This window comes from Tympanuchus pallidicinctus, unplaced genomic scaffold (assembly GCF_026119805.1).
Source record: "Tympanuchus pallidicinctus isolate F22 unplaced genomic scaffold, pur_lepc_1.0 scaffold27, whole genome shotgun sequence".
NCBI lineage: Eukaryota > Metazoa > Chordata > Aves > Galliformes > Phasianidae > Tympanuchus > Tympanuchus pallidicinctus.
This window is the reverse complement of record NW_026294744.1, coordinates 3178321-3206039: the sequence shown is the minus strand read 5'-3', so window position 1 is coordinate 3206039 and position 27719 is coordinate 3178321. Positions and strand designations below refer to the sequence as shown.

The window sequence follows — 27719 nt, the reverse complement described above, 5'->3', positions numbered from 1 at the left end:
AAAAGTGACCAAAAACATTTTATTTGCGAAAATGGCAAAATGTGATTCAGTCAAAATGAAAGTGAGCGATCTTGAGAAGACATCCTACTTTCCCTTTTAGTATGTGACTGACTTGTTCTCCATTTAGTTGTAAAACAGTCTTTCCTACATAGTAAGATTCCTAGTTTTAATTATTTCCCCATCCTCTTGGTAACTTTCCAAATTTGAGTACTACATGTGGTTGGCAGGCTCCTGTTCAATATGCAAATAACTGGGAGGCTATTCATGTTACTGTAAAGCTTATCAGAAAGTGACAATTACTTTGGCCTCAGCAAGTTTCCCTCTCAACAGCTGGACTGCCTGAGTAAGGCATCTTTCTACAGATTTACTCACAAACTCATCAGTAAAATTCAACAGAAACTAACATTTTTCTTTTGGACCAAGAAAACTGTGTAACTTCATAAAATAGGGCTTAGCCATCATTTGCGGGGTTGTACTTTGCTGACCAAGACAACACAAGTTTATTTAAAAACAGACCTGGAAAAGCAGTATGCAGGATTACCCTAATCTCTAGCTCAGTGTACTAAGAGGAACTACACTTGTCAACAAATTCTCATGCAAACACACTGTGGGCAACATGGAATACCTCAAGATAGCAGTTCAACTATTGGTCTTTCTTATTTTGGGAGAAGTGAAAATTAACGTATACAAGTAGGACAGAAAATACCAATGTTTCTTAAGCTGTTTCTCTTATACTATAGCATTTGCTAAGCAAGTGTTCACATTAAGAAAAATTAATGGCCACATTCAATTAAAAGCCTATCTCATTGTGGCATAGCTTCTATGTGTACAGCTGTTAGCTGCAGCCAAATCACCAAAATTGTAGTTTAGCTTAATAACCTGTGGCTTTCAGTTTCATTTCATCTGTATTTCTGAATAGGTCACTGAGCAAAATCTGCAAAAATAATTTGATACAACAGCTTCTGGATCCAAACTGCAGCTGCCGTTGTACAGATGAAACTTTTCCACACGAGAACTTAGAACATGAAATTCAGCTGATCAGTTCAGTCTTGAAACTAGTGCTGACATTAACAAACAGCACACTGAAAAGTAAGTCAACTCGTTCTTACATACACTGACACATTTAGATTTGTGATAGACAAGAGGATCAAGTACAGTTGTACTCTGTGCTGAAAAGGATCTTCAGTTCTCCACAAAGCCTTCAGCGCTGCAGGACACCATAAGAAACTTGAGAACCATTAACAATATAAGTTTGCTTAAAAACTACCATACTGTTAATTTTTCTCTTGGAAATCTTATTCCCAAGAAAATGAGTTTACACTTACTTACGCTCAGAAGTTCTAATATTCAATTTCCTGTCCTACAGTTCTGATTTTTCTCCTATAGCTATCCAAATATCTAAGCTTCATTTGGAAGAGTAAAAGGAAAATGTAAGTCAATTAGTTTCAACAAATATAGCATTTGTTTTGCCAACACTCTTCAATATAGAAATTCTCTGGATTAATGTGTCAAAGTAACGTATTAAAAAAGAAGTGTGAAGACATCTGCAATGCAGAAAATAACATGAGGGATACAAACAACTCTGATCACTCTAAGATATAACGCATTTTTGTTGCGCTTTCTTATACTCTATTAGATACTCTGGGTAAATTTGATTTTTTTCAAAGACAACAAAAATTGAAGGACTTGCCACGTTGTCCACACAACTATCATAAAGCTGAAACCCATCACCCGACTTTGCTGGGGGGCGAACATAGTCTGCCCTGCCTTTAGCATAATCTCCAACCAAAACACGAGCCATGAACATGACAGTTGATTTTCCTGCAGACTGACAGTATCCATGAGAATAGGAAGCATCTCTAGCAAAGTAACTTCCTAGAAAATGACAAAGAATGCATGGTTAAAAGGGATGTCTAAAAAAATGACCAAAAAAGTGAAAATTGAGCATCTCCTCATTTTTCAGGAGGAATTTAACCCAACTTTCAGGTCTCCTTTACTCAGCCTACATAACATCATATAATAATTTATTTATTTTTACAAATGAAACAGCTACACCATAGAATTTCTATTTGGAATTTGTTATTGTAGGAATAATAGTTATAAAAAAAAAAAAACACAGCAAAACACACAAAATAAAAACAATATAAGTATTTGTGTGCTATTAAGAGAGGGAGAGACAAGAAAATGTGAAGACTTCCCACAACCATACTGAGGGAACGCACACCTTCTAGTTCCCTGCCATGATTAAGTGCCCTTTCCCTGTCAAGTTAAAATCATGACCATGAGTCTTCAGAAGATCTCACCTGTGGCAACAAGAGATTTTTGAAATCCCTAAATTAATTCCCTCAACACCCTGGGAAAGAGCATAGTCTTGAACAAAGCACATTCTTGTCCTCTTCAGAGGGAAGAAAGATTCTAATGCCAATTCTTTTTTTTTTTTTTTTTAAATTTTGAAACTTTAATTGCCCTAGTGTCAGGGGAGAGTAAGATCTGATACACAGAGTCATATCTCCTACATACCCTTCCCATAGAGTTTTCCATTGCTCACACAAATTCTCCAGTCAAAGTTGTGACGGCAGATGTCTTCCAGGAGGCATCCTGTGGTTCCGTGGAACAGAAGGCTTTCCTTTACTTCCTTCCCTCCACTTTGTCTCTTCATCTGCTCCTTTTGCCTAACAGAGAAAAAGGCAGTAGCAGAATGAACCACAGAAGGAAGAAAGGTGCAAATAAATAAATAAATAAATAAATACATGTGCAGGATGTACATGTAAATACCAGCTGGATGAGATATTCACTCCACTTTCTCCTCTCTCAGTATGGGACACAGACTACCAGTATGATAAAAAATTACAAGACAAACAATCTACTGATACTACTGCCCATAAAATCTAGATAAAAATAGATGAAAGCCAGAATTAAGTAAGCACTGATACTACTACACACCTCAAAGCTTTTGCTCCTCTGAAGACTCCCACTAGTTATGCTCCAGTGTCTCCTGTCTGTTCCCACACACCCCCAGATTCTGCGCAGAGTGGAGGTCATACTGACCCCTAAGACTCTGTGCTTCAGTAAACCTAGATGTAGCTTGTTCTGCGTTCCCCTGGTAAACAGAAACTGCCATACACGAGGCCAGACATTCTACAAGAGGGAAGGGCTGTGCTGAAATGGGCATTCTGCACACACCTAACATTCCCTGTTATCATCTCTTCTGGTGTAACTCTCTGCCACCTGGAGTTCCTACCAGAGCTCCTCAGAAAAATCAGTTCAGCTGAGGAGACAGAAGGACTGTCTCCTTCTGTGGCCTTTTTCTCACCACTGAAGAACTTCATAATTTAGAGCCAGCACCAGACAGTGAGCTATGATCAGTAACAAAAGAGGAATCACAGTGGGAGACTCAACTATTATCTCCCATCACTGTAGCACAGCATCATGACTCTCCACAGCTTTTCAGAACCTTCTGAAGTAGATAGCATAGTGATATTCTTCAGGAAGTTATCAGCTAAAAAGTTTACAGCCAAGTAGAGGGGAAATAGATCAACTGACTGAAATTTGTTTACTGACAACTTTGCAGCTATGTTAAACTCTGGTTAGCACAAACATCTCATTGGAGGAGGGCAAAAAGTACACAGTGAAGTGCCTAAGTTCTGCTAGATGAAAAGTTTTATCAAATTATGAACTGATAACTTCCTGAATTGAGTCACTTTACAGGTCTAAATACGAAGCTCTTGAATACTAAGTATCTGTGCTTTTGTTTTAAACTAGACCATTGTTCTATGCAACAGCTCAATCTGCTTGGACATTCATTTGAACATGGCCATTGTCCCTGTTGCCAGCTCTAATCTGCTGGTATGTATCTTAGCATAAGTACTAAGAGTTTGATATCACTGATGCACGTGGAAAAACAGAAAGGAGTTCTGCAAGACAGAGATCCTTAACATAAAGCATAAGGATTCATTCTCAGTGAATACTCAAGCAGATGTACTCAAGCTTTTGAATAAGCCTTAAAAAATCTGACTGGAACAAAGGGGCTCAAGTACATCCTTACCTTTGCCCACTTTTTTCCTCACACTGAATCATACAGAATCATTGGGGTTGGTAGGGCCCTCTGTAGGCCACCTGGTCCCACCCCTACCCAAACAAAGCCACCCAGAGCAGGTTCACAGAACCACATCCAGCTTCCGAAGATCCCCAAGGAGGAGACTCCACAACCTCTGGGCAACCAGAGCTCTGTCACCTGCACAGCACAGAAGTGCTTCCTGACGTTCAGAGGGAACCTCCCACGCTCCAGTTGGTGCCCATTGCCTCTTGGGACCAACAGGTTTTTTAACAAGTACTTTGTATACTGTAATGGATAAACAGTTACAACAGAATGCACCTGAAACAGGCAATTACTGTTCTGACAATACACTATTCGACTCCACTTTGGATATCCTCATCCTGCTGTGTCACTTCACATCTTTCTGTCTCCTTCACATTCTAAGGAGTCATGCAGAAGACAGCTCCCCCTGGAGCATGGACGATCTTAAACTGATAGGTCTTAGCCACTTCATTTCACTCTTGAAACTGCCTCTAGGAAGGAAATACTAGTTAAAGCACAGGTGGCAATCTCTTTCCCTCCCTAGGACGTAGATTTAGAACATCAGTTCTTGGAAACTCCTTGCCTTTAAGGATGACAAAACAAATACTAACCACTGAAACACTTTCCAGAGGGATGGATTCTGAATCCTGAGTACTTTAATGATGGTGTAGTTTGTCATAGTCTGCTCAAACTGCTTCTTTATTTCTTGGTATTCAGAGGAAATATTACTGATCTCCACTTCCTATAAAATATAAACCAAAGCAGAAGACATGAGGCTTCAGTTAGCTCATATTCCACACAGAAGCCTGTCTGCAGCAAATATACATTCAGAATGGCCCTCCAAATAGGCCTCCAAACTACGCTTTTGGAGGCCTATTTAATGTTTTAAATTGTTGCAAATAACGAGGACAAACAATTAATGTGTAAATCAGTGTGTCACTCCTGCTCTGCAAGAACCCCTCACCTCTCTTCAGAAAGGACACTGAAAATGAGGAGGTCAATTAAATATTTATCACCTCCAAGTAGGAGTTGACACTTGTAACCATAAATCCCAATGAAAGAGTAATCTCAGAAAGAAAACTTAGACTGATAATAAAATTGATTAAGAACAAAGACATTTGATAACATTATTACTTGTTACACACACAATTTCTGAGCATCATAACTCCTTAACTTTTCAAAAATAAAAGTTGAAAACGTTAAAATATAGGCTTAAAAATAATTTTAAAAAGAGCTACATTTCTAAGCATAAGAGAGTAATTAAGATTCTAATAAGAATGTTGCAGTAAATACACTCTTAAATTCATCTTAATTAATTTTCCAATTTTGTCCTTCATCTTCTAGAATTGGTGCTCTAACAGTGTAGACTGAAAATGCCTAATGCTAGCAGACTAATGTCATGTGGTAACACTCCTCTTTATTGCTGCTTAACCAACTGAAAAGTCACCTATGAGATGACATATTTTAAGATGGAATGCTGAGGTCATCCTAGGAGGTAACATGAGATCAATATTATCTTTCAGTCAAAAGATGCACATTTTAGAAGGCTGAGTTTGGAGAGAAGATAAAATAGGACTTAAATTTCACAGCTGCATATATATAAGGGAATGTTTCCCTAGACATCGTGTCCGGTTTGAGCATTAAGTACTTACTGAAGAAGAGGCTTATCACAGGAAAGGATTGCAAGGAGTAAAGAATAAAGTCAGCCGCACAAGGAAGAATTACTTTTCTGAATTTATTAAAAAGTTTTTACAAGGTTGAATGACATGTTGTATATCTGTCCACACAAGAATATTTTGCAAATCCTGTTTACAATGCAACACAAAATAATTTGGACAAGATAGAATTTTCTATCTGCCTGCTTTTTAACAGAACAGTTCACCACCACCTGCAAGATGAAAATAATGTCAACATATTTTAGTACCACATCTGCTATGAATATGTAAGAATTGTTCATGCAGACCATGAAATGTGCTTTTGCTACGTAACATTTTTTGGTGAAAAACTGTAAACGTCCTGGGTAAAAGAGAGACAGCAACATGATACAAGGCCTATTGCTGTAAGACAGGTACTTCAATTCTTTTACAATAGAATGGCCTATAAGCAACAAAGCCACTTCTATTTAGCACAGAATCTCTACGGAGATTGTTTTTATTTCCTCAAAGATGCTGATGAAGAGTAACACCACCTTGCTACTGCCAGTTAATGCTTCACAAAAGCAGAACTTCTTAAGCTTCTTTCATCTCTAGACTTAAGGAGGAAAATTTAGAGAGGATAAGCATTTGCTAATCCACAGTCAATGGAGTGGAATTTCTTAAGCAGAGAAAGAATCACTGCTTAAGACACTAACAATAATTTATTATTAGCATATGACTGCACGAGTTCAGAACAAAAGGACATCAAACTTTGGTATTTCAGTAACTTAGGCTTTGGAAGCAAAACAGTTTCTAATAGTTACATTGACCCAAGTAGAACTAATGCTTAAAAAGTATACGGACAGACTTTTTATGATGCATCATCTCCCAACCTTGTTACAGCACAGCAATCTTCAGTTCTCGTCAGGATTCAGCAGCTGTATGAATACTAATCCTCTTGACACAAAAGCCTATTGCCTTCATCCCACATATTTCTCAGTTTTACATTAAAGATGCAATTTAAACTAAGAAGTTCCAAGATAATAACAATTTATTTTTTATGTTTTTTACCAACTGCTAACTCCACTCTATCTGCAAAACAAAGACAGGAGACTCGTGCCAATTTTCCAAATGGTGTTTGCTACTAATGTCTAATAAGCTTTTCATTTACACTACTTTCCATAGAACTATGATTCCACATGAATTACAGATTTAGACACTTCAACACTCAAAAAATAAGCAATGTTACCAAAGCAGAGCTGCTCCTTTTAAAGAAGGAAATTTCCTCCCTATCTCATTGGTCTTCCTTTTTATAATTGATCACTTTCAGTGCAGGGAAGCTAGCTGGGATTAAATGTCAGAGTGTGAAGAGAAGGGAATTCATCAAGTCGTAATTGTCAGATGTTACGATGGTCACCACACGCGTGCAGAATCCCAGCCAGTCCCAATATTACCTACTGCAAAAAAACATGCTTAGGTTCCCAGATAAATAACTTAATCTAGCTCAGGTTTTTATTTTTAGTAACAAAGAGTATTGAGGGCCTTTTTTAGATAGAGTTAACTTTTCCTTTCATATGAAAGGCACTCAGTTTACAAGGTAAGAGACAGTTTTCTTAGGTTCCAACTCAGCAAGCCAAATGAGCTGTAGGAAGCAAGATGGCTTTTTTTCCCCACATATCCCCACCAGTACCACCAGTGGTACCATGGATCTGCATGTCACGTTCCAAAGCCTCTCACAATTCACCCCAAACATTTCAGAGTACACAGAGGAAGCACTAAGTACACACAATTCATAGACATATAAGGAACTTAGCTACCTATCTTCTGATTATTCTTTTGAAACATTCAAGCTTACATTACTCGGCTAAGCTACTAAGAAGCAGTTAGCTGTCTCCTTCATTAACTGTGACAGAGCTCAAGATATCAGAGGTGCAAGTCTTCAGAAGGTCTGTCTGCCTGGTTCCCACACAAACTCTTACTACTAAAATCAGCAGGTGCTAGACTCCTGAAATTTTCTGGAGTCTGGCAAAAGAAGGTTTGTTTTTTGTTTGTCTACTAATTGTGAAAATAACAACTATTTGAAGAAAGCTTACATATAAAGCAACTAATTGATTTTTTTCAGCAGAATTCTATTTAGACTAATTTGTTGTACCATATTGCTAGAAAATAGTATTACATTGAGTAAGGCAAAATCCAACAGAAGAAGGTAGTTAGCATAAAATGAAACATCCAAAGCAAAACTCAGTAACATAAATCAGCCCAAGGAAGCAAAGAAACACAGTATTTTTGATTCTCATGCCACTCCAATGCAACAACACTAGGAAAATCAAGTGCAAGAAGAAAGAATAACAATGAATCTCTTTGTCAATTGAAAGTAGCTAGAAAGAATCCTCAGTCTGGAAACACATTACTTTTGTCCTGCCATTAGGCATCAGTATGCCTGTGCCAACGCAGCTTGATCAGCATCACACAGGATTGTTTTTAAGAGTCAACAAGTGAAAGCCCTCATGCTAAACCTCATGCACTGTTCCTTAATCAGAGTCAAAACCACTATATGAAAGAACAAATCTAACTGTGAAATGCATTTTTTTAGCATGCTGTAGGATTTCTCTGTGTTTTTCTTCCTAACGGACAACTTCTTAGTATCACTACGATGAGTAATATAGAACAACTAAACATTTTTGGTCTTGCTGCACCAAATAGGTCCATAGACTTTGGGCTGGCAGATTCCCTTAAGTTCCCAGTCAAAACTTTACCCAACAACAATCACAACAGTATTAATATTGGATTTTTTTCTGCCTACACAGAAGGAGTTTGATCTCAGCCCAGCTTCTGGTGAAGAAGTTTTACACGCTTCATAGAAGCCCCTTGCTTAACTGGTCCATCAAGTTACCAAGGAAAGTTATTAGTACAGTTTTGTCTTGAATTTGATGAGTTTTGTTTTTGCAAAAAACAAACAAACAAACAAACAAACAAAAAACCCCAACAACTCAAAACAGATGAAGTTCATGAGAATTTGTCACCTTCTTCTGGACCTTTTAGAAGAGCATTTAGATCCTTAGTACAATCACTCAAGATACCATTATTATTCTTTTTTAGAATTTACCCAGTTACAATTTTACCCAGTTACAATACAAGCTTACCCAGTTACAATAGTCTCTTCTATTCCTCCTTTTAATCATGATTTCAATCAGAATTGGGGAAAAAAAAAAAAAAAAAAGGGAAAAACAAGGAAGATACCTTGTATCCAAAGTCAGGCAGTGCAGATTGATCCCAGTGAGGTGGACAGGCTTGATTTGGAATAGAATCATCCCTCTGACCTCTTGCAAATGGAAAGAAAAAAAAAAGCAGGTGTTACTAATTCTAGTCCTGCTATGAATATTGAAATTGTCAGTTTCCCCTTTAGCCAACTAATACATTTTAAAATAAACAAAACAAACCATAAAGTCATTGGGAAACTGCTTCATCCTATATGCTGGGCTATGTATGCTGACATTCAATTGTCACAGTCCTCTTTCATTTTCTAATTCAAGATATGAATGTATCTCAGAAATTAGGTGATACACAAAGAAGACTGTTCACAATATAATCAAGTGGATATGTTTTCTCCTAGTACTAGGTGATTTTTTTGCAAATTTGTTACCAACACTTACTGCCATTTTGCCTTATAATTACTTTTAAAACACAAATGAAGCAACTGAAGAGCATAATTTACCTTTCCTTTATCTTCTGCACTTCTTCATAAGACACAAACTTTGGTCGCCTGCAGACCTGTCTTTTTGTTTTGGTAGAGGTGTTTAATTGGGTCATTTCTAGACAGAAAAAGAGAAACGGAAAGGAAAAAAATGCAGTAAGTCCAGCAGATGGGGTCATTAATTAACGACAATCATTAACAAAAACTGGTGTATTTATTGTCCATTATATCTCCTGAAGAACAGTTGTACAAAACCTTTGTAAGCTTCTTATTCTTCTCTGAAACGCTGTTATTTACTCTGTGCCTACTTTGTTTGCTGCTCCCTTGTGTAATTTATGCTCTTCAAAAGTTGCTCCAGCAGTACAAAAAGACACCTTATTTTTAAGGGAATTACCTTACTTTAGATTTACCATGAATTCTTTGAAGACTTTCATCATTTAATTTCTGCTCCTATGTGAGTCTAGACAGCATCAATGAGTAAGCAGGAAAAGTACTTTTGCAAGGAATATCTTCATTTCCATCATTATCTCACTCCCACTAAGTAAACCTGGTAACACTAGTAAAGTAAGTCATAGATTTGAAAAGCTGAGATAGCTTGCAAGTCAATCTTTGCAAAGCAGTTCATCTGTAAATAAGAACCTTCGAAGTGTGTACCTTTAAAACTGAGTTGGTAATAATACAAGCCAACTTGGAATTGTATATTGGTTTCTGGATCTGCCAGATACAAATTCTCAAGTATGTCAGATGACGGCGAATTCCCAATATTCTGTTCTCCCTTCAGGGGGAAAAAAAAAAAAAAAGAGAGAGAAAAAGAAGAGTAATTAGTAAACAGAGACAAAACTAAACCCCAGATAACTAGTATGGGTTAAGGGAAAGAGGGTCCAGTCAATAGTCTGGTCTAGTGTGATTACCAAACACAATACCAGACATGAAAATACATAATACTGGACATGCATGTATCCCATTTAAATTTTCATAACAAGTATAGTTACTTACTTAATGTACAAGCCAATGTAAAACGTTCCATTTAAGCTGCCTGTTGAAATAAACTTTGCCAGAACCACTATAAACATAATCTTCATATCTTTAGGTTAGATATTAGATATTAGATATATTAGGAGGAAGTTTTTCACTCAGAGGGTGGTGACGCACTGGAACAGGTTGCCCAAGGAGGCTGTGGATGCCCCATCCCTGGAGGCATTCAAGGCCAGGCTGGATGTGGCTCTGGGCAGCCTGGTCTGGTGGTTGGTGACCCTGCACACAGCAGGGGGGTTGAAACTAGGTAATCTTAGAGGTCCTTTTTAACCCAGGCTACTCTATGATTCCTCTGCCATTCCTACTTTCTCATTCCCTGAATCACTTTTGTGTTCTGCCAAGAAAACCATCTGTGCAGCTGCTAAGGAAGAAGAAGGGATGCCTTACTTATTTATTTTCCTGCATTTCTATGACTTGTACCCACTCCTGAAGCTGTTAATATGGTTAATACAATCAAAGACATTTTTGTAAAGCAAGCAGCCATTATCTATAAGAGAGCTCCTCACATATCAGCTGTCTTCCCCGTACTCACTGGCCTTGAAGGTTTTGGGTGCCAGGCTCAGCTCTTTCCTCCCTTCTGGACTGGAAGGTCCTGGGCACCAGATGAACATTTCCCTCCCTACCAGCCTTGAAATTTCCAGGCACCCAGCCAAACAGGATGCACTGTCTCAAACAACAGCACAGGGAAGCATAACAGCACACAGGCACTGTTTATAAAACCTAGCAGCTACAGGTCTTGAGCTGCTGCTGGACAGTAAAACCCATGATTCTTCATTGGCCTGGGACACCTCTGCCACCGTATGCTTCCTCCAAGGACTCAGTGAACAACTTCTACTGCTTTACATGTATTCCAAGTTTATTGCATGCCAAATGTTAAGAGTTGACCTGATCTGCAGAAGGTCAAGGTGATTAGAATAAACACTAAATAATTATCAGATATGCTGATTCTAAGATACTAGAGTATACTAATCAGAAGGTAATGCTTCCATGCCTTATTTGACGCTAAAATTAAAGCACAAGTATTTACTTAATCAACCTAGTTTGAGTCAAGGGAAGAGAAGAGGCTCCACACATTTCTTCAGGAGTGATTCAAAACACATGATGAAGAACACATGTACAGGATGTGGACTCACCTGCGTTCCATATTCAGTCCACTGGCCTTGGTCATTCTTCCAATACCAAATCCACTTTGTAGTCAGTAGAAATGTGGGGTTTACAACAGATGATGGTGTAGAGAGGCGCCGAACCAAAGACGAGGAGCAGGTCATCGTCTGGAAATTAATACTCATATCTGCTATACTGTAAGAACAAATTCAAAAGTTTATTATAGTTACCAGTATAGATTTTATCCTCTAATCCTCAGTTTAAATAGGTGCAGTTTTCTTCAGTATAATCTGACTGTATAAGCTCAATGAGGCCTGAAATAGGAATATTTTCCACAGTACATGTGACAGCTCAGAAAATTGTTTCCAATGTTCAGAAGCAAACTATGGCCCATGAGGGACTGACTATCTTCTCTAGCACAAGCCAGATGACTGACTTTACAGACATGCTACAGGCACAACACAGCAAAAGATATTTGTACAGTAAATAAATACACACACCAATGTATCCCAGTAGAAAAATAAAAATTGGTAGGTACTTGACAGTTTGACAAAAACATCTGCAGCTTATCGCTCTGTTCTTTTGTCTGTGGTAACAGAGGACACAATCACAGCTGTGAGCTCTGGATATCATCTTCATTCCTGGAGCTACATGGACTTCTATTTCTCACAGGCTTGAAAAATTAACTCTTCCTCCTCAGGCAGGAAGGCTTTGATAGCAACCTCATCTGGGAAATGTTACTTGTGATTTGCACTATACAGCAGCAAATCAAAATATCTGCTGCCTTAAGAGGCAAGAACCAAAATAACAATGTCAAGGCCAAGCTTGTGGTCCCCTATCAATCCAGTCGACTTACAACATGGCTTTCAGAAAGGAGTTAAAGGGAAAATGAATGACCCTAGCATACATCCCCTTTAAAAGAAAACAAAAAAAGAAAAAAGAAAAAAAGAAAGAAAAAAAAGGCTGCTTGCACAAGGGGTCTTTCATAAAAGTTTTCTAGGCACATTCTAGATACTGGCTGTCTTAGGAAAGGAAAAACCATACGAAAGATTAGCTCCACACTGCTGTTAAGAGACCTAACCATTATTTAAAACAAGTTAAAATAGTCTAAGCCACGAATTCCACCCTCCTCTTATAACCCTGCTGAGAGTTTTAAATGCAAGATACCGGCACGTTATTCTTCAGAAGATAAAACCAGGGTAATATTTCCATGCAGCTACCTTTACTTTTTAAAAAGAAAAAGCAACTCATTTTGTACATCCCCACACATTATGAGAAGCTCACAAATTAGAAATTACGGAATTCAGGGATCTCTAAGAGGAAATCAAGAATTTTCTATCAGAGGCTCAAACACAGCACTTTAAGGAAGCAGTCTGCCACCAGTATACCTGCTGTTTTTTGGGTCACAATAGGCCTTTTCAATTTCTTCCATCATGGATAGGTCATTCCACGTGATCCCATTATATACTTGCCATCTGTATGGCAAATGGTAATGAACTGATTTGCATTGCTCTGTAACAAGATCAGACATAGTTAAGAGCTCTGCAACCACAGAAGAGCAAGACGAGAAAAAAGGAACACTTTTTTACACTCTTTGGTATGAGCAATAAGGACAGACCACTGTAACTAGAAATGCATTGGAACAATAGAGGTTTTGTGTTTCTCTGGTCCTATCTAGGAAAGCAGCGTAAGCACTCGTACTGTCAAGCACATTTTAAAAAACAGTTCACAACCTTCTCTTTACCAAGACACTGCCTTGGCAGCTGGGAAAGCAGTGCCACAGACTGCAAGTTTGTGTTTATGCGTCACATTATCATATTTCTCAGCTGTAAAAAGTCAAGTCTACGGGTGCATAAACATTAGCATTCCAATACACTTGTTTCTCATTCCACTAGCTCCTTAGAGATGATGGGCTGGTTAACAAAATGGATCGTTAAAGGCCTGAACCTTTTCTTCAGGTCCACCTCAATTAATAAGGCAGCATAAAGGACTGCAATACCCTAAAGAACATCCTGCAAAAGAGACTCTACGATCATCCCTGAACAGGCAGCACTCTGCCCTACCTACCAGACTGCTAGGCACTACTGAAATTCATGAAATCATAGAATGGCCCGGGTTGAAAAAGACCATAATGATCACCTAATTTCAACCCCCCTGCTGTGTGCAGGGTCACCAACCACCAGACCAGGCTGCCCTGAGCCACATCCAGCCTGGCCTTGAATGCCTCCAGGGATGGGGCATCCACAGCCTCCTTGGGCAACCTGTTCCACCTCCACCACCCTCTGAGTGAAAAACTTCCTCCTATACCTAAACTAAATCTCCCATCTTAGTTTAACACAATTCCCCCTTGTTCTATCACTATCAACCCATGTAAATTGCTGCTCTGCTCCTCAGAAAATGGGAATGCAACAACATCAGTTGCCTTGCATGCAAGATCTGCAGCAGAGTTACACATACCTTTACAAGGAACAAGGAAGACTTCTACTTTTCCTTATCTATGGAATATTATCTATATATATAATATCTATATATTTCATCTATGCTTTTAACGCATTTAGGTCTGCACATTTTAGTGTTTAACATCCCTGCATGAGCACATGCCTCCCATCCTTCCAGGCTTCCCTGTCAAGGCAGATGCTGTATACTCCACATCTGAGCAGGGACCAAGCCTCTTATTCACAACTTTTGAGCCAAACGTGGTATGGCCAAACACACTAACTCTCCAGGCTATTTGAGTTTAGCTATTTGGTGCTGACAGTAGAGTAGCTTTGAGCCTGGGTGCATCATTCATAGAATGCATGTCCAAAAGTTCATAACCTTGAAAGCCAAGTTTCATCCTAAAAAAGCAGAGAGAGCCTGAGACACGTGATACAAGACTAGGGTAGATGCTGCACAGAACCAAAAAATTTCATCATTCTTTTCCCTTAATGCTTCTGATCACAGAACATACGGCAACTAATCACACTTATGAAGTCATTGTAATTCACTCCTTCCTTCCTTTTTTCGATTTCTCTATTGATAGGGATGGAACATATCCTTTCTTGAAAGCATTATGCTTAAATTAACTTAAAAGCTTGTAGACAAAACTATACTTGGTCTCTCTTGGCCAGATTTCATTTTTATGGTTCATAAAATACTCATAAAATATACCATTTATTTTTCAAGTACTGCCTCTCTTCCAAGCAATAGTGAAAAAAAGGTATTATAAAAGCCATAGAGTGGGAAAGAGTATTTTACTCATCTGATTCTAAAAGGATCTTCTGAAGGAAGAACTGCATATTTATATCAAATGCACTACAGAAATGCTAAACACATCCAAATATCTGAGACCAAACAATCATCAAGCAACTTACTATTCACTTCCTAAGTGAAAAGTGACAAAGTGACCAGGTGGCCAGAAAGGGAGTAGAACTTCAGAAATTGACTGGACAAGTTGACCACAAGAAAAATCTAATGATACCTCTTCAAAACCAAGGAAACTTAAATCACTTGAGGGTTAAGAGACTGTTCTGGGACAGTCTGAGTACAAATGCTTATATTTTCCATAGACCTTCTTTAGTGGCCCCAGCCACAGACAGAGGATGGATGAAAATCATTTTTAGCTTAGCTGGTATAACTACTGTGTTTTCTTAACATTCTGTAACATCACTTTTTATAGTACTTAAAGGAGAAGGAATGAGGCCATTATCAGATGTACATAGAATACAACAGGAACAAAGGAGAGGAGAGAGGGTTTACGTGTATCCACCTGACTTCACTCTGATAATGTTTGCAGTTTTCACAGGATTTGTTAGTGACTTACAAAGCAAACAAATGAGAAGACACAATCACCACTGCCAGTCCTGAGATGCTGACACTCCACATGCCACCACCACTCTGAGCCATCGAGTGGGCAGCACCTCTGCAAATACTACACTCCAAAGATACTTCATATAAGGCTTACCGTTATGTTTGCAGTACTTCCAGACATAGAACAAGCATATCTCGTCACACTTATCTTCTTTATTGTCCTTCAAAGAGCTTGCAGAGGAATCATCTTTTTTATCTACAACAAGAAACACATCAGTCCTTTCATCCTTCTGAAACTACAGCTCCAAAAGAAAGGTGTTGCATTTACCATTTCATCCCATGATTAACAAGAAGTTGACTGTAGTAGCCAAGTTAAACACTTCCAGGATATGACTATCTCAGTATTAAGAGTTAGGACTTTGAAGCCAACACTCTTCTGTCCAGAAGGGCAGGACATTTAAGTGTTCCTATTCACATGATAGAATGTGTATCAACACAACTGACAAAGCTATATCCATTCTCTGGGAACAGAAGGTAAGGAAAGATTTTCACACACCTACAATAATATGTTGTTTCTAGGAAGGAAGCAATGAGTCCAGAACAGTATCAGAGATCAGTCTCAGACTGCTCCCCAGACTGAACACACACGTATTATGCTGCTCAGTGCTTGGACAGAAATATCAGTATTCCCTTGAAGGCTGATACTCTGATTTTCAACATATAGGTAGGGTAAAGACATAAGCTCCTTTCCCATCATCAAAGGAACAGTAAGACTGTATATGAAATCAAATCCCAATTTAAACCACTGATTTAAAGATGGAGGGTCAAAAACCATACCTTCGACTTTACTTCTGGTGCCTGTTAGCAATTGAAGTTTGCTCTGATGAGTTTTGTTGCTGCTGGGATCTGCATGAGAAGGCTGAATGAATAGCACTGTTGGACCAGAACATCAGCTAGCCTGCAACACTCAATTTGTGCGCTGACAATTATGTCCATCACACATCATTTTACAGGGCACTCCACTGCTGACAGATCAGCAGTAACAGTTACAAATCCCAGCTAGTCATATTATAAACAGCCACCCAGTAGCAATATTGCATGCAATAGGAACGCAGCTCTCCCTCCCACATGACTTAGCCAAGACTCCATTCCTGAAGGCAGATCAACAGCAAGAGGAAAAAAAAAATGCATCTGTTGCAAGAGGGAAAAACAGGAAAGATGATTCCATGTGGAAGAAATTGGTACTTGTTTAGTCACCTTCTGAAGTGGGCACATGCACTGTGGAGACCTCAGCTGTTTCAAAAGATGGCTTCTGTTTTTCTCTACTTTTATTTGTTAGGTTTTCCTCTGAAGTTTCCCTTGGTTTGTAGACAGGATGGTGGTGATAAGCTGTGAGTTAAGAAAAAAAAAAAAAAAGGCTCCTACTTCTGTCAAACTCAAAATTCTACTTAAACCTACTTTTTCTTACAACTTACGTTTTTCCTTTTTGTGGAGATTCGCATGTTTATGATCATATATATTCTGGATGTTTAAAGCCATCTTCTCATCAATGCCTCCGTTTTTCAACAATCTCAGTGCATGGGAATCCAAAAAGTTATGGGACCTCTTGCATGGAAAAAATTTACATCCACCATGGAGAAAGTGTCGACAAATATGAAGCTTGCTGCAGTTGTATGGCTCGCTGCATCTATTAGCCTTGTTGTTGTAAAGTTGGCAGACCTAGAAGCAAGTAGGATAGATACAATATAAAACAGAAAAACGTATTAGAATCCATTTTTTAAATTTTCTGCCTCCACAGCAGAAAAACTGTGACTAAAACATATGCATTCTCTGTGACTACAGTAATCTGACCACATTTCTTGCAAAGAACAGCAGGCATGAGAGTGAATTCATGCACAGTTTCACCCAAGAAGAAAAAGAGCCAATCCAACAAGCACTAATTTTTGGTACTCCTGAGCAAGACAGTTACATAAGAGCTTACCAGTTTAGTTACTCCTTTTAAAAACAAATAAATAAAGAACAAAGAACAAGCTTTGCCATGCAAATATGTATATAGGGTCAAATGTGGTGGTATTTCACTGAGCTAAAACTGTCTTTTTGAAAAGATTGCACTTCTAAAAAAGGATAAGAAGTACACTCTGAGATTAGAGATTTATATATTTAAGCTTAGCTGTGGCACAAAATATTACTGGGGTCCTACAGTGCATATTGGGTGTAGGTGTGGAATTGCTGGCAGCAAGGGGGGCCACTAGAGAGACCTCTCTGGGAAGAAGCCAGGGGCTGCTCACTGCCAGATACAGATGGTTTCAATGGACCCACCAGCCAAGCTAGTGACAATGCTAGGAAAATGTATTTAATGAATGGCAGAATGCAACGCTGCAACACAGTGAGAAAGAATCCCTGAGACACTTGCGTCAAGAGAAGAAGGAGCCACAGCAGGCCAGAGCAGAGATTCCCCTGTATCCTGAAGAGATCACACTGGATCAGGGGAAAGCATGAAGAGGCAGGAATGGCAGAGAAGGAATGTTAAGGTCTGATCCCACAACCCTCATCCCCATGCACTGCTTGGGACAGAGGTTCAAAGAGATAGGGAGACTGGAAATGGAGGAGTTGGGTTTGGGCGAAAGGGTAGGGAGCATGTTGTTGTTTTAGCTTTGTCTTCATCAGCACCAAGTAGCAACACATTAGATAATACTCCCCACGGTAAGTTTGACATGTCCATGACAGTAACTGGTAGGAGATCTCTCTGTATTTATCTTGATCTATGAGCTTTTAAGCTTTCTCATGTTATTTTCCTCATCTTCTTGAGCACAACAAGAGAGTGGCTGGCAGGTCACCTGGACAAGGCCAATACACTACACAATATTAAAAATGTTTGTATGCTGTTACTGGCTATGCTATTCTTATGTCCAGGTTTGTGACAGACAAATACTAATTGATCTTGCTTAACATATTTAATTTTAGGCCTCTGCCCTGGCTACAGCTGTCTTCCCCAGTAAAAGCACACAACTGACAGTGCAGAAATGACACAGAAGTGGGGAAAGAGACCCTTCAACTCCCATATTGTTTCATTCTGGTAATGAAATCCTATACTGATGTGTATCTGTAAAATGTTTTAAAGTTCCATTTTATTGTTGTAAGGTCTAATAAAGATAAAATTGCATAGGATGTTCACAGAATCACAGCATGGCTGAAGTTGAAAGGATCTCTGGGTCCACCTGACCCAATCTCTGCTCAAGTAGAGCTACCCAGAGGAGGGCCCGCACACTCATGTGCAGATGACTTTCAAAGATCACCAAGGAGGAGACTCCACAGCACAGAAATGCTTTCTAGTGTTCAGAGAAAGCCTCTTGTGCTCCAGTTTGTGTCCACTGCCTCTGATCCTGGCAAAGGACACCCCTGAAAAGAGCTCATTTCCGATCTACATGCACCTACCCTTCAGGTGTTTGTAAGCAATGAGATCTCCCTGGGTCTACTCTTCTCCAGGCTGATCAGGTCCAGCTCTCTCAGCCTCTGCTCATAGGAGAGATGCTTAAATCCATTCACCAGTTTCATGATTCTTTGCTGAACTTCTTCCAGTACCTCCTTCTCTCTCTTATACAGGCAAAACAAATTCTGAACCTGTTTTTAGCTTACGTATTCATCACTGCAGAGGACCACAATGGAAGACACTGTGAAGAGAAGACAGTGACTTCACACAAACCTATGCAACATTTACCTGAGGGGATTGGCTGTAGAGGCTCGTGTGACATAGTTAAGCAACAGCCATTCGGCAGGAGTGCAAGCCATGACTGTGGACTGCCTTTAACAGTACAACCTGTACATACAGTTTCTAAGAGCACACTCCACGGAGACGGAAAACAGCACAATGCTTGTTCAGTGAACCTTGGCGTATCATGGCAATCAGGGGAAGTCCCTGATGACTGGAAAAAAAGGCAATGTCACAAATATTTTAAGAAGGGTAGAATGAACAACCCAGGAAACTACTGACCTGTCAGCCTCACCTCTGTTCTGTGATCTTCCCCTGCACAGAGATCCTCCTGAAAGCCATGCTAAGGCACATGGAAGACAGGGAGGTGACACAAGACAAGCAGAATGATTTCACCAAGAGAAAGTCCTGCCTGGCCAGCATAGTGACCTAGTATTTTAGAAAAACACTACGGAGACGTAAAGAATAGCAAGAGTGTTGAACCTCACTGTGGATGGGGATTCCGCACAGCATACCATAGCACCTCTAAAGAGGTTTGTCTGATGCTGTACTTTAGTGGGTTCCCACAGCACCAGAAGAGAGACATAAGATTTGTCTTTCTTATAACCATCACAATAAACTCCAAAACCAGAAGAAAGTATTGCCCTAACTACATTGGGAATACATTATTTAGCTGCAGCAGGAAAGCAAACTACCCCCTGCATTTGCCAGAAAAAGAAGAGGCTGAGAGAGGGTGATGGAAAATACAAGAAAATCCTGATTCTGGACTACATTCTAATTCAGACCACAGAAAAAAAACATATTCCTTTTACCTGGGGATTTTTGTTTGTCAGCATGCACAGACCCAGTTAGCATTTCTAAACACAAACAGCAAAGCAGGCTTCTGCACCTTCACCTCAACACTTGGGTTTATAAATGGCCTGCAACGGGCTACAACAGCCTGCACTGTTTCACTCCATAACAGAAGTTACAGTGCTCTATTGGAAGGGCCAATTAATGATGTTCACAAGCAATGAGATCTGAACAGATTGTTTTTGAGCAGTAATAGCTATCATTGACTATTTGCTCATTTATTACTACCTGGGAGTAACTAAACAAGAGACACGTAAGTTTTAGATGCAGCTGAGATAGATAAAGATTATTATGCTTCCTTGTTTGTCACCACTATGCTCCTAAAATGTGCCAGCAAAACATACTTTAAAATACTACAAAAAATGCTCTATTCACTTGAAGTCCATCGCTGTCAAAGCAGAAAGAAAGAAAATAATAGAACTGTTAGGATAACATCTGTGGAGACCATAAATTCCAAAAGACTAGAGCAAAGGCAGTGCTCTGCTCGTTTGTTAACCAGGAACAGCTGTAGGCAGAATAAGATACAATTGGCTTTTGAAATAGAACCTCGATTGCACTGCCAAGAAGGAGACTGGATTGTTCAGCCAAACTTAACAAAATCAATTAATTGCATAAAAAACAAATAAAGCTCTGTAGGAAATGTATGTACAAAAGCCTTAGCGCGCTTTGGAGAGGGCGGATTTTACACAGAACTGACTGCTGTCGGTTGGTCATTTTCTCATGATTTTTTTCTCATGCCTGTGAGCATCAAAATATGTAGGTTGGACACCGAAAGGGGCACTCACTTCCCAGACTCTACTATCTCTAGGCTAAGAGCCAACAATTTTTTTTTTTGTTGGCTATTTTTTGTAAGGCCTTTTATACCTTCTAAGCATGTATGATGATTGTGAACTTTGACCTCCATCTTCCTTACGTGACCATCTGTAAATATCTGGTGAATTTGCTTACATTTTTTGTTTGCTTGCTTTGAGTAAGTCTCTGGCTGTGCTTCTGCACTAGCAGAAATAAGAATAACACACAGAACAGGATGGAACTTTATTGTCAACTTCCTGCTCTTTTCTGCTGACAAGTAATACATGACATGTCCTTACCTAAGTGTAGGTCTTCTGGTATTTAAGCAGACAAAATGTTCCTTGATATTTAATATTATTATTTCTGTCATGGTTTTGTTGGTCATGGTCATGTTTGTGGTTTTTTTGTGTTTTTGTTGTTTTTGTTATTTTAACATTTATAGTTATCAGTACATGGCACTTTTACAAGTCTTACACTACATTATTTCTTCTGATGGTTTCACACACAGCCATTCCCATTCATAGTTAATTCAAGCCAATCTTTATATTTCTGATTAACTTTAGAGCTTGAAATTAATATCAGTTCTCTGTCTTCTTTCTTGCCCTTTCCCATTCCATATAAACAAAAGCTTAAGTAATCAGTACAACTCACATCAGGAAGAAGGAAAGGGTCATTTTGGAGAAGCAGGATTCGCAGCTCACTCTCACTTAGGCGAGATAACTCATGAGTCTTCAGAACTTTTTTGTTCTCGGCACTGGTGATGTCATGAGAGTACTTACAATCTCTGCAAGAAAATGGACAGAAACAACAGATGTTTCAAGTCAAGTTGATTTAAAGAGCCTCAGGTAGTGTGCAACTTCAGAAAAAACATGGACAGAAAGGCACTTTGGCAAAAGTCTCTGTGAACAAGTAGATAGTCTCTGTCACTTCATAATAAGCTAGATTGTGAAACAAGCAGTATAAGCACTGTGAAATACAGTTGTGTTATTATACTAATTTTAAACATAAATGTAGATAGACCATTTATCAGACAGCACAAACTCAAAACCGCTTCTGTATGTAGCAGACCAAGTCACACAGTCTGACTAGCTGGAGAGAATACTGATTTTAGAGGATGTACATCAGCTAATGGTTGAAGTAGCAATGGCCTTGATTTTACGCATGCAAGAGATTGTTGTCCTAGGGGTGGTATGTCAAGAATGTTGCAATTTTGAGAGCCCCAGATAAAGAGATAATGAAGCTAAACACAAGTGGGAAGTTAAAAAAATTTTTAAAGAAGTTAATGAACTCCAAGTTTTGGATGAAGATGATTAAACAGCACTAGTAAAAATGTTGGTGCCAATTAGTAACCCAGGACAAACCTGTTAAGAGAATATAATTACAAAGTGGGGGAGATTATAATTTCTTTGCATCTCTTTGAAAATATATTTCAATGTCACTGACAGGAAAAGAAACATGGTTTACATTTATAAAAATGTGGTAAAATAGTTTCCTGACTTCTCGCTCTTCAAAAGCATGATTCAATATTCAATATAGCATTACCATTAGGTATACTCAATAAAAGAGCCTGCTACTCTATCAGGCTTGCATTTCTGCTTTGTTTATCCTGTTAGCCCCTAGTTAACTAGTGAAACTTCTGACAACATTTTACTTCATGCTGTGTTTGATCCATCTGCAACAGACTTTTATGCAGACATTTCACCACCACTCCCATGTGTCAGTGCATTTCTTTGTAAAAAAATAAATAAAAATACAAGGTTTGAGGGGCAGAAATAAACTATTTTTGGTCTGGAGAAGTGGTTTCCTAAGGATTCTGCAGCCACTTGATTAATGGCTATGAAAGTAGTGGAACCGCAGATTACCCCAGGTGAGAGCCAATCAGTTTTCCCTCACAGTTAGCGTCACATTGCACCAACAGTCACATGGTGATCTGTCACCTGAACACATATTTCTAAGTCAAAGGTTGAAATGAAATAGTCTACAAATATTAGTGATGAATAATCAACTGTGTTAAGTAATACATTTATTAAAAAAAGAAAGCTACTGTAGGATAGATGCAAGTTAAAAACAAGTTTAATTTGAATAAAACTCCTGACATCTCTGAACAGGAAGACTCCAGAACAGACAAATTTCTCTCCAACAAAAGAGGATGCAAGATCTAGAAGCAAGTCTTGACTCTTTCCTATCAATTAAAAACTATTCTGTTTCGATCCATGTGGTCCACTCTTTCTGTCCCCTCATTTTAACCGATCTCCCTTCTTTCCAGGTCCTTACCCTGAAAGGCATTTTCTTCTGTTTATTTGTTATTAATACACAAAAGCAATGTTACATGCACAGCACTACTGAGAGGGCAGAACAGATCATTGTTGCAGCATTACAAAGGAAATTGTTGCACTTTTTAGTTCACACAGTGGTAAACCAACATATATTCAAATGTATCCTACGTAACCCTATCTTACTGAGTCAACAAAGCAACAGAATTTTATCATAGAATCATAGAACGGCCTGGGTTGAAAAAGATCATAATGATCATCTAGTTTCAGCCCCCCTGCCAGGCCAGGGTTGGCAACCACTGGACCAGGCTGCCCATAGCCACATCCAGCCTGGAATCTGCTATTCTGCTTGTACCATTTGCAGACACAAAAGGTCCTTTCCCCCCAGCTTCTTCAGATCTGAGTGCTGAGCAATTATTTGGTGGAGCAGAATAGGAAGAGGCCTGGCACAGCACCAGGCAGCAGAATGAGTGAGATGCAGCTCACAGGGGTGTGGCAGGAAAGTCTGTAGGAGATCGCTGCTGCTGTGGATTCTTGTCAAATGCTTTTGATTTTCATTTTTGCATTTGTGGGTTTTTGGGTCCCCCCTCCCCCCCCCTTACTTTAATTTCTTTTTGCAATAGGAGCCACCTTCAGCTAGCCTGGAAAATAAAGAGACTGTTCCCAGAAAGGCCGTGCGGCCAATCCTTCCTTCAGTGAGGCAGAACACAGAGAGCGATGCCAATAGGAAGTAGGTACTGGCTGCTACAGACACGGCTGTGAGCAAAGCGGTGAGTTTCCGCGAACATCAAGCGCTCCTAACTATCGAGATTAACAACGGATGGCACGCAAACACTTGGCTTTTTCCTTCGGAAAGAAACATTTCTGAGTTATTTCAGCGATAGAGGGGAGAAGCCCGCGGGAGGGATCCCTGCCGCCACCTCACCTGTCGCGCCGGCCGCACCTGCCCATGAGGTGCAGCTTGCAGAGGTGCAAGCGGTCGCAGCCCTCGCACTGCTTGCGCGGACAGACCCGCACGGCCGTCAGGGCCAGCACCTCCGGCTCTTTCCCGGAGCCCGTCAGCAGCAGGAAACGCTCGGGACCCGCCGCTTGCAGCGTCTCTCGCAGCTGCTGCTCCGAGAGGCCGACGTGCTGTTGGAGTTCTGCGAGCCCCAGCCGCCCGCCCTTGACGCACAGGGTCTCGGTGAGGTAGCTGCACACCACCGGGTCGCTCATGGCCGCCTCTGTGCTTCAGCCTGCCTCGGCGTGGCAGGACGGGACGGGACGCGGCAGGAATCGAAACTGAAGGCGCGGGGCGGAGCGGTCGAGGGGCACGGATCCGCCTCCTGAGCGCTTTCGTGTTTCTGTTTGTTAAGGGAAAAAAAAAATCTTTGCGTGCTAACATAATCTCAGCGTTCACGCAGCAGTGCGGCTACTTCCCTTTCCCCGGGCTGGCAGTTAGATACTTACTTGTTAATACCAGCGGCCACGGTTGTGTCCCTGCAGAGGGTGTGAAACTGAGAAACGATTCCTGCTAAGTTGACATAGGGCTGGGGAAGGAGAAGGGGTTGTAAACTAATGGAGATTAAATTTAGATTAAATGTCAGGGAGGAGTTTTTCACGGGGAGGGTAATGAGGCGCTAGCATGGGCTGCCCAGAGAGGTTGTGGATGCCCCATCCCTGGAAGTGTGCAAGGCAGGCTAAGTGGGCCCAGGGCAGCCTGGCTTAGTGTTTGAGCTAGTGTTTGGAAGCTCTGCCTGTGGCGGGGGGATTGAACTGGATGATCTTTGATGTCCCTTCCAATCCACGCTGTTCCGTGGTGTTGTCCTTCTACAGCTGTGGCGCAGGCAAAGTGCTGCAAGCAGTGGATCAGAAAGGGCTCAGTGTTAAAGCCATATGAGATTGACTTCAATCTTCAGACTTTTTGGCAGTGCAAGCCAAAAGAAGAGTAAACACCATGTACTTGCTCTAGATCAGGAAGTTACCCTGAAAGAAAAAATGAGTGCCAGCCTGCATTGCCTGGTACACACTCTTGCTGTGTGAGCATTTCCTGTGCAGGCTGCAGAAAGAGAATCACCTCAAAGAACAGGACTGAGGTGGTACAGTGATTTGAAGAAGGAGGCCACAGTATATTTTGTGGTTTTAGAAGTAGCTGATTTGAAAAAGTAGATATACCTATATTTTAGTAGCGTATTTTTAGAAATGTAGTTGTTGAATTGTTGTGTTATGTGATTAGTTCTTGCTTGTAAAATGGTAGTAGCTTTTGGAATAGTTACGGATATAGCATTATAGAGTGAAAAGCTTGTTTTGACAGGAGACCCTCAGCAAAAGAAGCACAATAATGAAAGCCAGGGCCTCCACACAAAAGGCCAAATTACCTCATTCTGGGTTTAGGTTGAGATGCAGCATGCAGACATCAAGATACTCCTCTCTATCCTCCTTATCTTCTAACACACCAGTATATATCTCTGAAAGACATGTTGCCAAACTTATCTCTATCCGAAGACAAGCGGATGTCCAGAAATAATGGCTGAGTGCTGAGTAAGCAAATGTTACAATTTTGGTACCTATCAATTACTCACAGTAGGCATTCTCCTACTGAGCATGTTTCAATTAAGAAAGTTCATCTAAAGGGCAAGCAAGGAAGACCACTGGGTGAAGTAAAAAGACTATGGATTGGACTGTCATGATGATAAAAGGACACTAGATGGTAGAACAGACCATGGAATAGAAGACTGGAACCCTCATAAATCACTGCCTGAGATAGGTGTGTGTATGTTAATTGTCTCGTGCGTAATTGATGAATATGTACTACTATCTGTGGAAATATAATCAACTCTGAATCACGTAAACTTTGAAGTGCTTATGGTGGAGATATCCCCAGCGCTTCCTGCTGCTACTAATAAAGAATACACGCCTTAACATTACCAAAACCGTGCTTGCCCTCTTGTTCTGATTTTTGAACAAATTAAGTAATTTAAATAAAACAGTAGAGAAGGAAGGTTAGAAGGAGGGGAATGTATGATACTGATTCCAGGTAGATGTATTGAAACATTCTGATGGGAAGATACAGGTAATGGAAACAATACCTTGGAAAAAAGGGAGTATTGTCTGTGGTTAATGAACTTGAATGTAGAATACTTTGATCAAGTACTTCTTATACTAATACAGAATGTCTTAGCCATTGACGTAATCTGACTAATCAAAGGATGATTGCTCTCTTTGGAAAACTGGCAAGAGGAGAACTGCTGAGCTTAGGTGACCACATAAGGATAAAAAAAAAAGGGGGAACATTCATGAAATGACCAGTGAGACACTCATAAGAAGCTCAAACAATCTCACACAAGGGCAGGCAGCTGGGAAAGAAGCCCTAAGAGGATGGTGTATTATTGCTTTACTGTATGAATATGTTGTAGTTGATGTTTCTTCTATATTAAATAGTTCTCTTCCAAATACACTTAAAACAGTAAAGCTGATAGTTGTGACATTCTAGGTATTTGCTGGTTTTCTTACTATGAAAGCTTGGATAACAATAAATTAATGCAAATGCTTAATAACTCTCTGTAAATAAATGTATCACTTTATAACTTTATGAACTCACTTGTAGCCGTCAGGGAAATCAATTGCCTGCTACACAGATTAATGTATTCTGCTACGTGACATTTTCCATCTTCTCCAGAAGCATCAGTATATAGCAGTGGCTAGACTTATGGTGACCATGACCCTAAGAGAAATAAGGGCACAGGGGGCAGGGTGGGCATGTTTGAGGGACAGCATGACAGGTGAGGCACACACTTCCCCTGTAGAAGCAGAACAGTGTGATGCTCAGCTCTAGTACACTGAGGAGCACACAGCACGAGGAGCAAACAGGAGGGATTTGAAATCCATGCACAGTTGCAGAGCTCTGACCCTATCGAGACTACAGAGATATGGTGGGATAGTTCTCCTGATTTAGAGCACTGCAATGGGTCAGTATAAGCCCTGTGGAACAGACTGAGTAGGAAGCTGAGGAGGAGTGGTTGTATTCTGTGTGAAGTTGGAACTTGAGCATATGGAAATTCATCCAGGAACAGGTGCCAGACTAGCAAAGGCCATAGGTAAAACTCAGATGACATCTCGCACAGGTGATTTTGTAATAGGTTTCTGCTGCAGAACACCTAAGAAAGAAAAGCAGACTGATTAAAAATTCTTTAAGCAGCTGGATAAAACCTCACAGCTGAAGACCTAGGTGCTAAAGGAGAAATTTAACCACTACAACATCAGCTGGAAGGGCAATATGTGTGGGTGCAACTAGTCCCACAGATTTTTGGAATGTATTGCTGATAATTTCATGCTGAAGGTGATTGATGAACAGGATACAGTGGTGTTTTGTTGAACCTGATATTTTGGGAAGAATCAGTTTAAGATGTCTAGAACAGCCTCTTCTACACCAAACACAACATTCCAGAGTTCAATATCCTGAGAGGAGTGGGCAAGATAATAGCAGAATTGAAGCCATGGGCTTCATAAGAGCAGATTTTGGTCTGTTCAGATTCCTGCTTGGCGGGATCATGAGTGAAACTGCCCTGGAGAGCACAGGAAGCCAAGAGATTTTATTGTTCACCAAGCCCAGCTTCCTCAGTGCCCATAAACTGTCCATTACAGTGTGCAGAAAGCTGAATAGTCACAGCAAAAGAGCACCATGAGTGAACACTGATCTCCAGACTGACCCGAGACATGAACTTCATAAGAGCAGATTTTGGTCTGTTCAGATTCCTGCTTGGCAGGATCATGAGTGAAT

At 40.0% G+C, this 27719-nt stretch overlaps 1 protein-coding gene across 5 annotated transcripts; it reads right to left on the bottom strand.

Moving 5' to 3' along the window:
* LOC128084428 (zinc finger CCCH-type antiviral protein 1-like) lies at positions 1–24250 on the bottom strand. Of its 5 annotated transcripts, XR_008208539.1 has the most exons (15): positions 23886–24250; positions 21339–21471; positions 16810–17053; positions 16592–16723; positions 16172–16240; positions 15489–15590; positions 12934–13057; positions 11575–11740; positions 10061–10181; positions 9428–9524; positions 8953–9034; positions 4690–4820; positions 2521–2672; positions 1116–1875; positions 1–322 (listed from the first exon to the last, which is right to left on the bottom strand). XR_008208539.1 is itself a non-coding variant. In XM_052690448.1 (14 exons), the coding sequence occupies exons 1-14, from the start codon at positions 24173–24175 to the stop codon at positions 1592–1594; spliced, it is 2127 nt and encodes a 708-aa protein (XP_052546408.1). In that variant the 5' UTR covers positions 24176–24250; the 3' UTR covers positions 1–1591. The 5 variants fall into 5 exon arrangements, 4 of the variants coding, with proteins under 4 accessions (XP_052546408.1, XP_052546410.1, XP_052546411.1 ...); XM_052690448.1 differs by having other exon boundaries at positions 1–1875; XM_052690450.1 differs by lacking the exons at positions 1–322; positions 4690–4820 and having other exon boundaries at positions 1762–1875; positions 23886–24249.
* Between the last annotated feature and the right edge of the window lie 3469 nt (positions 24251–27719).